The sequence below is a fragment of the Sceloporus occidentalis genome, unplaced genomic scaffold (assembly GCF_023333645.1).
Source record: "Sceloporus occidentalis isolate IW3139 unplaced genomic scaffold, rSceOcc1.0.p SCAF_2, whole genome shotgun sequence".
NCBI classification, from domain to species: Eukaryota; Metazoa; Chordata; class Lepidosauria; order Squamata; family Phrynosomatidae; genus Sceloporus; species Sceloporus occidentalis.
The window spans coordinates 73,389,282-73,403,206 of record NW_028316982.1 but is presented as its reverse complement, the minus strand read 5'-3'; the positions used below and the strand labels follow the sequence as shown (position 1 = coordinate 73,403,206).

Below are 13,925 nucleotides of genomic sequence, written 5' to 3'. Positions count from 1 at the left end.
CACTGTGGCCCTCCAAATGTTATTAGATTTCAACTCTCAGAAATCTAAACTAGCATTCATTGGTCACAGATGATGCGAGTTGTAGTCCAGCAACATCTGAACAGCGACAGGTTTCCAAATGCTGTTGTAACAGTCAAACCCCATTATCCACGTATTCAACCATTCACAGGTTGAAAATGCACTCATCCTTCCCTGTTCACAAACTTAAGAGTCCGCAGTCTCACTCCTTTACGGACAGCAAGCAGGGAGGGACAAAATGGCACACGCAAAGGAGTGCACACCCATTTTAAACAATGGGCTTTGAATGTTTGCAGTTTTCCCGATTCATGGGGGGTGGAGGGGGGGTCCAGAATGGATTCCCCATGCATTGGGAGGGATGACTGTATTCCTAAAATATATAAATTCCAAAAAGCAAACCTTGATTTTGCTATTTTATAAAAGGGACACCATTTTACTAGGTCATTGTATATAATAAGATGTTAGTATTCACAGATTTTGGTAGCCATGGGCAGTCCTGGAACCAAATCCCAGCTGATACCAAGGACCCACTATATATTAAATGGATCTCAGCTCAAGTTGTTGAAGTTTATTGCACCCAAAACTTGGTCTTTGAAACTCTGGGAGCTTTTATTAGCAGAGGGTTTTGAGATCTGGTTTGTATGCTGTATAACTACAACAGATCATCAGCAAAATAGGGACAACAAATATATATCCTTGATTTGTGAAATTACACCTGTAAACTGTAGCCTGTAAAGCATGGGTTTTTCCTTGCAGTAAAGTAGCTCATGTGGCCTATTTGAACATCATACTCATTTTTCTGATGAAGATCATGACAAATATGTAATGTACTACCTTGACTGCAGACCAATTCTCTATTGTATCCAAGATAAACACGATTTTACAATATAATACTGTGGCTCAGATACATTTTTAAAAAGCCTTTAATAATTTGCAATATATTTTTGGTTGAACTTGGGTGGTAATGTTCTTGAATGCACTGTAATTTTTTTTAGGAAAATAGGATAATAGGAAAATGTGATCAGCAATTAGAATTAAAGGGTGAATGGTGAATGTGTTTAGTTGGCTTGGTATGTAGATGTTCAGTGCTTATCTTTAAAAAAAGAAGCAAATCATTAAGGCTGCAATCCTAAGTAAACCTAGCTGGGAGTAACTGAATTCATTTACTTCTGAAAGATTGCACTATTAGTGTGGTAGTTGTGTGCAAATTCTTTGTTATTAAGCATGTTTGTTTAGAAAATATGGGAGTGGATCAACAAATTATTCCATAAATATTTTTTACTCTTCTCAATCTGCCTTTCAGTAGGGCTTTTCCCCTACTAATTGATTTTGCACTTAGATCAGTTTGATTACACTGAATTTAATATGACAATTTCTATGAGTATTTTTCCTTGAATTGTTGCTACTGGAAAAGATACAAAAAATTCAAAAGTATTTATTTCTAGTTAAATTATTTGTTATACTCTGATATAAATTATTTCTTTTTAATGCTGCTTATTAAAAAGGTTTCTGATTATTTCCCAGACTTGTTTTGGTATTATTTCCTGCTTAAAACTATAGTAATACAGTTTAGTTTTCACACTAGGATATACTATCTACAGTTTGTCCGCATCATGCACGTGTGCATTATACACTGCTTTCAGCATATGTTGAAAATACTGCTGCTACTTCTAGCGCCATGTGCCGGAAGAAACAATGGTGCATGCGCCCATGGCACACACGGACCACCACGAGCATGAGCCCCATTGCTTGTAATGGGGCTCAAGCATACACGCTTTTTGTTTTACGCGGGAGCCCCGGAACTGCAAAAATTGTCACTGGCCATGTGACAAAGGAGTCAAATGAAAGTCACTAATATTAACAGAGCCTCAGAGAAGTATTTGAGTTGCAATGAATAATGGAAGGTCAGCCCTGTCAAGATCATATGAAAGGCAAAGGCCATTCTCACAATCATAAGACACCCCCCAAAACATATACAGTACAACATATCCCTTGCAAGAATGGGAAAAGTATTTCAGAGCCATACAACAATGACTTGTTTCTTGAAAACACGGAAAAAGAAAATAAAAGCCATCCTCTCCACCTTATGAAACTACAGATACATAGCCCCTTCCAAATATACTGACACACCCATTGGAATATGTGCTGTTCCCCTCCATAACTGGTGTAGAAACCTGGACCCAAATTCTTGGCTCATTCCTAGTCATATATACATATTTCATGTAGAGGCATGCTGTATCTTTTAGTGTTAGTGAAGGGAGCAAATCTGTATGTGCATGCCCTTTGGGATCATTCTACCTCAATTTCTGCATCTATAAATGAACAATATCTGCGAAACATTCGTGTAATTTTATTTCAAGGAGGGATAATATTCTGAATTCAAGTTGTTGTTTTTTCCATTGTTAACAAAGACATGGAGAAAAGAGGTTTTTAAAAATTTCCATCTGAGATCAGTGCGTCAAAATTTATGATGAATATTATATATTATATAATAAAATAATATTGTTAATAGTACTTACTTGGTCTGAATAGTAAACCCAAAACTGAAGCACTATTTCAATGTTAACTAGCATTTTTAACAACCACATGCCTAAACAAACGTTCAGACTATTAAAATATGCCTATCTCATGGATTCTGTAGCTGTGATCTCAAGGTTTTCTTCACCATACCCTGGCCAGAATATAACTAGGAAGATATTGGATATGGTTCTAGATGAACATGTGTGGAATATTAATGTGCAACTTTTTACCACCTCTGTAAAGGAGCTGAGATCCCACAGATATTACTCAGGCTATTTACTGGCAGAGAGGAGGCAGTTAGGCAGAAGAGACGTGAGGTTTCTCTCTCAGATGGGGAGTGACTTCATTTTTTCTTTTCTGGCTTGTAATAAGTTCTGCCTGGTTGTCTCCTCCTCTGTAGATGGTTGGAGCAGGACCCCCCAGGATCTGAAAACTATCCTGGGGGTATTTTGGGATCTTGCTAAAGAAGCTAGAGAATATCTCTTCACACAATAGCCAAAATCAGAAATATATAAGCTGCTTTTTTCATCCTGGTAAACAGAGGAAGTTACAGTGTGCTTTGACATGAATTATTCTAAGCTGCTTCTAAGCCAAGAAATGTGAGATCTGAAATATCCTTTTCTACACAGCAGTATGAACTGTTCCTGCAGCAAAATCAGTATAATCAGGTTCTTCTTCTTCCTCTTCTTCCTCCTCCTCAGTAAAATCAAGAAATTCATGCTCCTCTCTTTCACCTGTAATGGAAAAAAAGGTATAGCCTTTGTGATTTCCCCCCCCAAAATAAAGTGCACATGAAATACTTACTGTATACACTCATGTGTAAGTCTAGACATTTTATTAAAAAACTGACCCAAAAAGCCTGAGTAAACTTATCCATGTAAGCACTGTATTTTAACCCTGGTGAAAGGCAAGAACGTAATCTGTCCTGGAAGCACTGACTCCCTGCTACTTTTTCATTCATCCAGCATTTAGTATGAGCACAAACAGTTATTTCTGCTGAAATTTTCTAAGTTCATTGGCATGCCTTTGCTTCATTCTTTAGATCCTTTATTATACACCCCTTGGTTTTACCCTTGACTTATTCACAAGTCATATCAAAAGCCATAATTCTAGCGCCAAAACCTGACCTCAATTTATACACGAGATCGACTTATGGTCAAGTGTATACAGTAGCCAAAAAAACATGTTTTCTAGCTCCAACAATATTTTGTCCACCTAGAAAAAAAATAAACTAATTTTAAAAATAAAGGATCCATACTTAAGAGATTATATTAAATATCATTTCTATTAATTTTTTTAATTAAATGTGGATCCTGTACAAGGAGAAAGGTAGGAAATTTAATTATTTAGTGTAAAATACACACAATGTCATATTTCATTTGCAACATATAGTCCCTACAAGAGCAGACTCATTGAACCAATGGGATTTACATAAATGTTGACTCACATTCAAAAATCAATTCAGTAGCTTTACTCTAGGTGAGATATGGTGTAGACCATAATATTAGTTTCAGCAACATGAAATACTGCTATGTTACAACCTAGAAAGATGTCAAGAGGCTGTGTAATTCTCCCTAAGCACATACATCTCTTTCTACCTGGATGGCAGTTACAACAGAGCAAAGAGTACAACTCAAGAAAGCTTAATGCCTTTTTATGTCTAGCTGACTTATATCTAGAGTTGCATATACTAACATCAGTGGAACTTAAAATACCCTTAACTTTATTTTGCTTTTATCTCTGTAGATAAAATATGTTTTTAAAAAAACCATGCATGGGGTTTTACATTACATCATGTCAGTATAACATACACCATGGACACAGAACACAGTATTAGTGCATAGTAGACCAGTAGCATGTACACATAGTAGAATGGAAGTAGGTTGGAGGAAATGCACTGGGTTTACATTGACCCAATTCATATTAATGTTGTGAGATGGAAGACTTCTAAAAGTGTAACAGCGCCTGTCCTGCTTTGATGTACACAAATGGTACATAAGCAGATATTACACTTGGCTGTTACTGGAGCCTACATGCAAATCCTACCTCTTCACCTTCCATTTTCTGAACAGCCTTAGTACAGAAAGGGGTAAGGCAATTATTGCAACTGCACAACAACTTCTCTGTAACAGTGTGGCACAGTGCCTCCTTATAGAATCATAGAGTTGGAAGAGACCGCAAGGGCCATCCAGTCCAACCCCCCTGCCATGCAGGAAATCTAAATCAAAGCATCCCTGACAGATGGCCATTCAGCCTCTGGTTAAAAACCTCCAAGGAAGGAGATTCCACTACACTCCGAGGGAGTTTGTTCCACTGTCAAACAGCCCTTATTGTCAGGAAGTTCCTCCTAATGTTGAGGTGGAATCTCTTTTCCTGGAGCTTGCATCCATTGCTCTGGGTCCTAGTCTCTGGAGCAGCAGAAAACACCATGTATGTTTGCCAAGGGAAGGGCATAAGAACTGTGTGCAGTGATTTGTTGTAATGTGCCTTCAAGCTGACTGTGACCTGTGTCAACCCTATCTTAGGGTGTTCTTGGCAAAATTTGTTCAACAGAGGTTTACCATTGCTTTCTTCAAGAATGTAAGAGTATGATTTCCCCAGGATCATTCAGGAATTGAAGCGGAGTGGGGATTCAAACCCTGGTCTCCCAGAGTCTTATTCCTACACCCAAAACACTACATCACACTTTCTTTCTTTCAAAAATGCTACAAAAATAGTAAGTCAAGTGAATTACATGGGATCATTGCAGGATCATCTTGAGAAACTGCAAAATTTGCATTTTTCCCCATTTTGATTTATGCCAGTAGGACAAAAAAAACAACAGGATGTAAGAAACTTATATACAAATTATTTGTCCATGAAGACCAGAATTGTCTGCTAATTAACAGTGGCTTTCTAGGGTCTTAGTGTTAAGGAAAATGCAACATGGGACATACAGTAGAAGAAATAAAACATGTATGTGAAAGTCACAGTGACTAAGCAAAAGCAATTAAGAAGCCACACAGGTGAAAAAGCTAATGTAATTTAGAAGTCTTGAATGTCAAGGACAGAATTATAGAATGTACAATTGGAAACACCTGAGATTCATTAAGTGTACACGGTGAAATGATGAAATTCTTAAGTATGGGTTGAACTATGAGAACCAATCAAAATGAATGTACACGCCCACTGGGTGGAAACTGACTAGTGGGTGGTGTTTGACAATGGCTATAATAATTGCTATGTTTGCCAATGTATTTTGTGGGTAGTTGGAGTATTTTGGAGTATATTGGAGATTGTAGAGATTATGATTTGTAGGGCATATAGTATTTTGTATATAGTAGAATAAAGTAGACCTTTTATATAAGACTACTGAGTTGTCTGGTATCTTGAGTGAAGATACAAGAGCCAGCAGGATCCTGGAGAAGTTTGGAGACTTCTCAGGAAGAAGAGTGAGAAGGCTTGGAGAGTTTGTCAGGGTCTTCAGCCTATTCTCTGAAACTCTGCTGCTTTGGAAGAAAAGCATTAACCACTGACCAAAGCTGGTCAGCACCGCTGCATAACAAGGTGGTGAGTTAGAGCCAGAGGTGAAGAGCTACAACTCCCATCATCCCTGACACTTAGGTCTAGGTAATGTCTTTCCCATCATTTTGTTGACTGTTTCAACTGAAGATGCCAAGGACTGAACCAAGGCTTTTTAGTATGCAGACTCTGCACAGCTGCAGTTGCACTTTCTAAAAGAATACACAAGGGTAGTATCATATCACGTTCGCATACATGGTGCTTTGCTGGCTAAGTGTTGTGTAAGAGATTAGTGCTTTTAAGGAAGTCATGTAAATGCAGTTACTACTGCTCAAGTTCAGTCTATCACAATTATTACCTCTCTCTAGGACTCCTATTAGAGAAGTATTGGCTATTAAATACACAGCTTGCATATAACATTTTTTCAGTGTTACATTTCTGCATATTTACATGGAAGACTATAGAAAAACAAAAAACAATTCTTGACATCATCTACAATATGCATGACTCCAGCTAAAATTCTGCGAATACATTTCTTTTTCAAAAAAGTATACTATTCGTCTTGAAGTTTCCAGCCAATTAATTCTGCTGAAGAAAAGATTGTTGTGGCCTATTCCAAATGAATGTCTTATTTTAACTTTCAAGTAGACAGATAACTCATTATAAGGATAATATACTTTGTGGCAAATGTCATTCTCTTTTCCGCAAGTGTTTATTTATAGTCTTTTAATTTGCCTTCCCTCCCACAGAGTGATTTCAATCACTTTTTCTCCAGTCTTTGTATTCTTATTCATTAAACACTGAAAACAAAGTAAGAAAGAGGTTTTTACAGAGTCTTCCATTCTTGCACAGTTCCTCCTCTATAGCAAGAAGCCGGTTGTATTTCGTCACTCTCTCTCCACGTGAAAGACCTCCCAATTTGATGAACCTGGTTCCCAGTCCAACAGCCTTAGACAAAAAGAATAAATAAATTCAAAATAAAGGCCAGATTTCAAACCTCCATCATTCAAACAAACAAACAAAAATATCAGCTTATTGATACTGACTTAATTGCAGTACAAAGTATGAAATAAAAATTGGGTACAAATTAAAAGTAAGCCTCAAGAAAACACACACACTATTCATCTCTGCATGAAGGCCTAAAATTGAAATATTTGTGCTTATTATACTGGCATTCCATATCTTGAGCATTTATTTCTGAGGGCATGAAGTCTGTTTGTTTTGGGGGAGGTCATAACTGAAGTTTTTTTTAAACAAAGGTTAGGCTGTGGGAAGCAATTTAAATTTTAATGTTGTAAGAAATCTTATAACAGACTAGAACTCAGCTTCCTGCTGATAATTTACCTGCTTCTTACACATGAGACCAACAAGTTATTGGCAGAGCCATGAGGAGGCAGGTTAAGAAAAAGGCAGTCAGTCCTGAAAGCAGTAAGAGAAGCCACATAGAGTGAAGGGTCAGAAAAAGGAGTATATTTTTAAAAGGTTGGGGAGTGAAAGCTAGGGAGACAGCAGGAAGCAAGTAGGGTGATGGAGTGGTGATTGGATGAGAATTCACACATTAATTTTCAATAAATTGCCATTTTTAGTGACATCCCCTATATAATTGTTCTTTAACACAAAGGGACTAGCTTGAGTCCATTAAGACCTGTTATAAAAGAAATACTGTTACTGCTCTATGTTTTGAATAATTTACTTAACTTTTCCTTAAAATGTCAGCAAGAAACAATACACATTTTCAGTGTGCTTCATTTGTCCACTGTTGTACTGCTTTCCCCCTTAAAGTTCAAAGATTAACACTCTTTAAAAGCCAACTTTCTCCAGAAAGCCAATTTCCTAAAAGGTTATATGTGACTCAGCTACAGATAACATTTGTACTATGAACCAGTTCACAATAAAAAGCAGCATTTGAACAATTTAAGAGCATTCAGTACTTACCAGGTCCACAAGACTGTCATCAGTAGACTCTCCATCTGGACTTCCTAATACAAAAATGTGCTTCCGACCTATATGAGATGGAAAGGACTTTAACAGTATTCATTACTAATCTGTATCCTTCCCTCTCTGTCCTCCATCTGAAGGCTCACCTTTTGCATGTGGCTATTGCATGGTAGTTCTGACTTACCAAGTTTTGTTATGTTTGCTTGAATCCTCTGCCCACAATCCAGTGCAGAGTTAAGGACTTAAATCTAGTATATAAATGAGCGTAGAGTCATTTAACTCTATGTTGGATTTGTGGACATTCTCTATAACGACTAAAAGTAATATGTACTTGTCAACATCAATCTCCATAAGTACTATAGTATGATAATTTTGGAAACGTATTCAGGACCAAAGATTAGGCTTTTGTGGTATTTGTATAACTCAATACCTGCATAAATGAAATTCTGAAGCCTATGTTCATTTATTTCAGCAGCTTTGTTACAGACTAGCAGTTTGTAAGTTTTCAGTGAATATATACTATAGAAAACAACAGTATGCATAAAACACCCAGTCATCCAAGCTCTTTACAGTGCTTTGAACTAAGAGCTGGTAAGAATTCATAGCAATATTTAAAATGTGAGCCCTCAACTAATTTAGTTTAATAAGCACTCCCAGTATTGACAATTACCACAGTTAAAAATAAAATATTACACACTTTTCACAGATTTTTAAATTTAATTCCTTTTCCTCTCACCATCTGAAAGCTGAGTTGCCTGTACAAGGTCAGAAATTTTAGTTTCATTGGTATATTTTAAGACAAGACCCCTGCATTTGGGTGTGCTCATGCCTTCGTCCTCCAGAAGTTTAGACACACTCCTGCAGCAATCTTCTGCGATTAGATAACACTTAGAACCCAGAGTATTGCGCAAGACAATCCACTGCTGCTTGTCCTATAGTGATCAGAAAAGAAGTGATTAACAAGTGCAGGGATGGATAACAGAAAGCAGGGGAGGTCATGAATTATAAAAGAGAATAACAATATCTTCAGAATTAACTTCAAAGCATTCAACCTGAGATAGGACAGACAGGCTTGCACATAATCTCTGTAACAGGTATGCTCATGATGTCGCCAGCTAGAAACATTGCACTACCATTAAAATGTTGTTGTTGTTGTTGTTGTTGTTGTTGTTGTTGTTGTATTTATATCCTGCCTTCCTCTCAATAATGGGACTCCAGGAGGCTAACAATGCATTTGAAAACAATACCGATTAAAACTTTACAAAAGCCTCCATAAAAGAACAAAGATAAAAATGTAAAAAAAAAACAATTAAACAATTGATAAAATTAAAAACATTATACATTAAAAATCATTAACAGTCATTAAAAGACAACATAAAACCTTTAAAAATTGTACCACACACGAAAAGCCCAGTTGCTTTCCAAAAGCCTGGTGGCATAAATATTATCTTAACTGGTTGGTGGAAAGACAGCAAGGACAGGGTCATTTTGGCTTCCTTAAATAATAATAATAATTTTTTATTTATATATTCCGCCTCTCCCTAGGGATCGAAGCGGGATAACAGCACATATATAAAGTTACACATAGTTAAAATACATTCTCATTATACAAAGCAAAATTTAAAAACACATTAAAATACCTGTACATGTGCAATATCAAAATCTGATTCCTCATCAAGTTCTGAGTGGAGTATCATTTTAAGCTGTTAAAGCAGGTCTGGGGGGTAGGCTCGCCGGAAAAGATCCGTTTTGATTGCCTTCTTAAAGGCATCTAAGGTGGTAATGAGACAGATCTCCTCCGGCAAGCCATTCCATAATTTGGGAGCCATCACAGTGAATGCTCTATAGGAAGTAGATCTTAATCTAGTCTTCGGGCAGTCCAATAGGTTCTTCACTGTAGTTCTGAGAGTGCGGGGCGGATTGTGTAGGGAGAGGTGTTCCTTCAAGTAACTCGGGCCCAAGCCATATAGGGCTTTAAAGGTAATGACCAACACTTTGTACTGCGCCCAGAGGGGATTCCAAAATCTGGGAGCAGCCACTGAGAAGGCCCTCTCTCTTGTTCCCACCAAACAAGCCTAGGAAGGTTGTGAAACACAGAGAAGGGCCTCTCCAGATGATATTAGATCTCTCATGGGCTCAGAAGGGAGATGTGGTCCTTCAAATAAACTGGACACAAGCCATTTAGGGGTTTATGGTCATCATCACCAACACTCTGAAATGTGCTCAAAAATAGATAGTCAGCCAGTGGAGCTGTTGCAACAAGGGTGCTCCTGTAGCAAGCCCTGTGTGCTCACTGTAGCAAGCCCATTAACAACCTGACTGGAGCTCTTTAGGCCAACTGTAGTTTCTGAGCAAAATTTCTGAGGTTTTGTATTTTTAAAGGCAATCCCACATGGAGCATGTTACAGTAATCCAAATGGAAAGATTCCAACGCACGTGTTACAATGGCCAGATCTAACTTCCCCAAGAACAAGCATGTTTGGCTTGTTAACCATGGAAATGCATAACCTGGACTGGAACCAGACTGGAATGGATCTAGATAATCCATCTCATCCAGGAAATCTGGAACTGGGAACCTACCACAAGCTCTGGTATGTTGCCAAAGAAAGGGATGTAGGAGACTGGTCTATAATAGCATCGAAGGAAGGTTTTTTTAAAGGAATGTTGGGATTCTGCCTTGTTCTAAAGAGACGTTAAACACTCTCCTTACTCATTTAGTCAGTTAGACAATAATAAATAAGCTTAAAAGGACATCAAATCATCAAACAAAGCAAGACATTTAAAAAAAGCAGCAAGATGAGCACCCCCCCAAAAAAAAAAAAATCTGTAGAGATATACTTTTTATGACAGGTCTTATTTAATAAATTAATAATTTCTTATAAGCTACAGTTCATTCTGATTCTCTCTCTTTCTCCCCCCCCCCCCACTTTCTCTCTAAAAGTGAGATTTCAATATCACGCAAGCAGATCTCAATTAAATAGGACCTTAATCTGCTAAAATGAGCCATACCCACTGAAATTATTGGAAACTACAATAGTTAGTTAATCAAGTATACCTCAGTTAACAAACCCATTAGCAAAAAGGGGTTATATAAGTATTTACATGCCCATATGCTGTAAAATAATGGGATTCTGCTCTAGTTATTCCTACTGCATCCATGAGTGGCTACAACTGGCAATGTAAACAGCAGCTGCCTCCAGAATCCCTTACACAGCATGTATGAACAGCAATACAGTGAGAAAATGGGGAAGCACATAGCCTTCATTTCACCCCCTGCATGTTAAAGAAGCATAAATATGTAATTTTGGTCATCAGTACAGAGAACATTAGAAAAGTGGAGGCTAATGAAAGAAAATAATTCCTGAATGAACTCTGGAAGACGTTTTCAAGTGGTCTGTGATTCAAGACTTACCTAACCTACTGATATTTGTTTATTTTCATATTAGCATATTGCTAGTTTTAGATAAAAAGTTAATTGAGGGCCTAAGCAGATGGCCCAGAAGGAGTGGCTTCCAACCATTCCAGCCCCAATCACACTAGAACCGTGGCAACTGCATGGCCTTCTTCTAAAGTGGGCTGCTGCTGCAGTCCCAGACAGGCTGTTGATAGGAGTGCCAGCTTTCTGCCTGTTAGCAGGGCCCCCAGAGTGGCTTCTGGCCGCTTTCGGGGCATGTGTCATATATGCCTCCAAAGTGGTTGGAAGCCTCCTTATTTAGCCCGTGCATTTTGAGCCTGAAACATGCTGAACTACTCTTCTTTTTTTGTGGCACAGAAAGCCATCCCTATTCTTTCCTTGCTATTTCTGCCTCTGGTGCCAAGTTTTCTGTTAAAGCCCAGGAAACACATCTACTTTGTTAACTGAGAGATACTTGTACATTTATAGCATTTAATTGGGTCAGGGATACATTGCTGAAGGATGTACTTCAATGTGATTTTGATTATGACTCATTCTTTAAAATGCAGAACTTCCAAAGTGTCATGCCTTGCTCATTTGAAAATCTCTTTAAAAAAACAACAACTATTTTTTTCCTGATAAAAAACAGCTCCTACCTCTTTCCTCAGTGGATCTATAAATGTGATGATAGAAGGGAATTTATTAGTCAGTTCTAGGTATACGTCAACCATTTCATCAGCGGTCTTGTGTGTTCCAAGCAGTATTTCATATTTTCCCTTACTCTAAAATTTAACATATTGATAAGTTAGATCAATGTGAAGCTACCAACGTATCTTTTTCATAAGTAAGGGCAGGATTCAAGTAAAGAATTAGACACACTGAGAGGCCACAAAAGTGGTCACTAGCCTTGTTTGAAAATGAAACCTCCCCCCATCCTCATGAGCTTCCTTCCCTTTAAAGTAATATCCTCTTAACATGTAATACAACCATAGGGGTGAGAGGACAAACCACTGATAAGGACAAAGAATATTCAAAATTAAGGTAATGAAAATAAAGCTTACATAGTCCATTAGTTCATGTGCAGCACAGTTTAGCCCCAAGTACATATCAATGCCTAATTGCAAGGACAGATTTGCACAAGCCAATTGGATCAAGGTCAGAGGATGTTCTAGACTTTCACTCCCAATTACAAGGCAGCCTAAGTGAGATATTTTTTTAAGAAAAGGAGGCTGCAAAAAACAAACAATAACATTGACATTAATTTATATATATACACATACAAATACATGCCTCAATGAAACACTTTCTTCTCTACAGGCAAATAGAGTCATTGGTGCAGGCCCACCTCCATATCTGTTGGAGTTCTATTCTCATGGTTACTGGAGATAATCAAAAACACGGTTAACAGGGAATGGCAGAGGCTAACCATAGAGTCACAATGGACAACCTCCAGATGCCAGAGAAACCTTTTTCCTGATGTAGGTAAGTGAAACCACAGATACCAATCACATGAATATGGGAGTAGAACTGTACATCAAAGACTGTGCAGGTACTATAGCTTGCTCTTTGTCTATATATATATTTGTTGGACAGTTTATGGTAAAACTGCTTTTTCTGGCTTTGAACTGGGTAGATTTAGTGCCTACACATTAGTGGTGGGGATCATGTGGGTCTTTAGATTTTGTTTTTCTGCATAACCAATGGTACATACAGCTGATGTTCAACAACTTCAGGAGATATGTGTGAGTCTCACTCCAGCTTACATGAAGCCTATCAGGTTCTTGAAACAGGTTGGTTCATCAGATTCTTTGCTAGGGATGGGAAGGCAACAATTACTACATGAGCCTTGAATATGCCATCTGCAAAGATACTGTCTCATGTCTTCTCCAGTTTGAATTACTGTCCAGCCATTTTATGGTCAGAGCAATTTGAAAAAAGAACATGAAAATATATTGAAGTTTTTAGACAACTGACAGGAAAAAAATGAAGCCATCACACTGCTTCCAGGTAATCAAACATTACTATTATCTTTAATGCAGTATAAAACAAAAGGACAGGTTGCTTACCTGTAACAGTATTTCTTCGAGTGGTCATCTGCGAATACATACAAATAGGTTTCACTGTGCCTGCGCAGTGCTGTTCAGAAACTTCTGGAATCACTGGGCAAAGTTTACTTTGCAACATATAGAAACTTTTTGGCGGTAACTCCGCCCACCCGTTATAAGGCCCCTGCCTTCCCGCTCTTTCCCCAGTTCTGCAATTTTTCCGCCAAGCAGGCGATGGAAAGAGCCAATCAGAGCAGGACACTGAGGGGATGGACGGGTGGGATTTGTATGTATTCGGAGATGACCACTCGAAGAAATACTGTTATAGGTAAGCAACCTGTCCTTCTTCTTCGTGGTCTCTGCGAATCATACAAATGGGTTTAGACTGACAAGCTTAGGTATGCGGCGGAGGGAGTGTCCTGAAACCAAAGCTATGGCAACCAAGGTATATTACTGACACAATAAAAACCTTGAACCATAAAAGAGTCAGTCTGTGCACAACCACCTCA

At 38.0% G+C, this 13,925-nt stretch overlaps 2 protein-coding genes across 4 annotated transcripts in view; one reads left to right on the top strand and one right to left on the bottom strand.

Annotated features, from left to right (window-relative positions):
- The window catches only part of SHTN1 (shootin 1), a 160,833-nt gene extending 147,620 nt beyond the window's left edge, over positions 1-13,213 (top strand). Inside the window, exons 17-18 of one of the 2 annotated variants that reach the window (XR_016280057.1) lie at positions 12,689-12,853; positions 13,187-13,213. Coding sequence is in view for 1 of the 2 variants with exons in the window: in XM_089510014.1 (XP_089366140.1) it covers positions 12,689-12,776 (88 nt within the window). In the remaining variant the exon portion in view is untranslated. Of the gene's footprint in view, positions 1-12,688; positions 12,859-13,186 lie in introns of those variants that run through there. The other variant, XM_089510014.1, reaches the window with a different exon arrangement.
- The window catches only part of ENO4 (enolase 4), a 38,793-nt gene continuing 27,256 nt past the window's right edge, over positions 2,389-13,925 (bottom strand). Inside the window, exons 9-14 of one of the 2 annotated variants that reach the window (XM_089510015.1) lie at positions 12,433-12,600; positions 12,028-12,153; positions 8,714-8,909; positions 7,975-8,042; positions 6,870-6,987; positions 2,389-3,272 (exon numbers count right to left, since the gene is read on the bottom strand). In XM_089510015.1, the coding sequence (XP_089366141.1) occupies positions 3,160-3,272; positions 6,870-6,987; positions 7,975-8,042; positions 8,714-8,909; positions 12,028-12,153; positions 12,433-12,600 (789 nt within the window). In that variant the 3' untranslated portion in view covers positions 2,389-3,159. The remainder of the gene's footprint in view (positions 3,273-6,869; positions 6,988-7,974; positions 8,043-8,713; positions 8,910-12,027; positions 12,154-12,432; positions 12,601-13,925) is intronic. The other variant, XM_089510016.1, reaches the window with a different exon arrangement.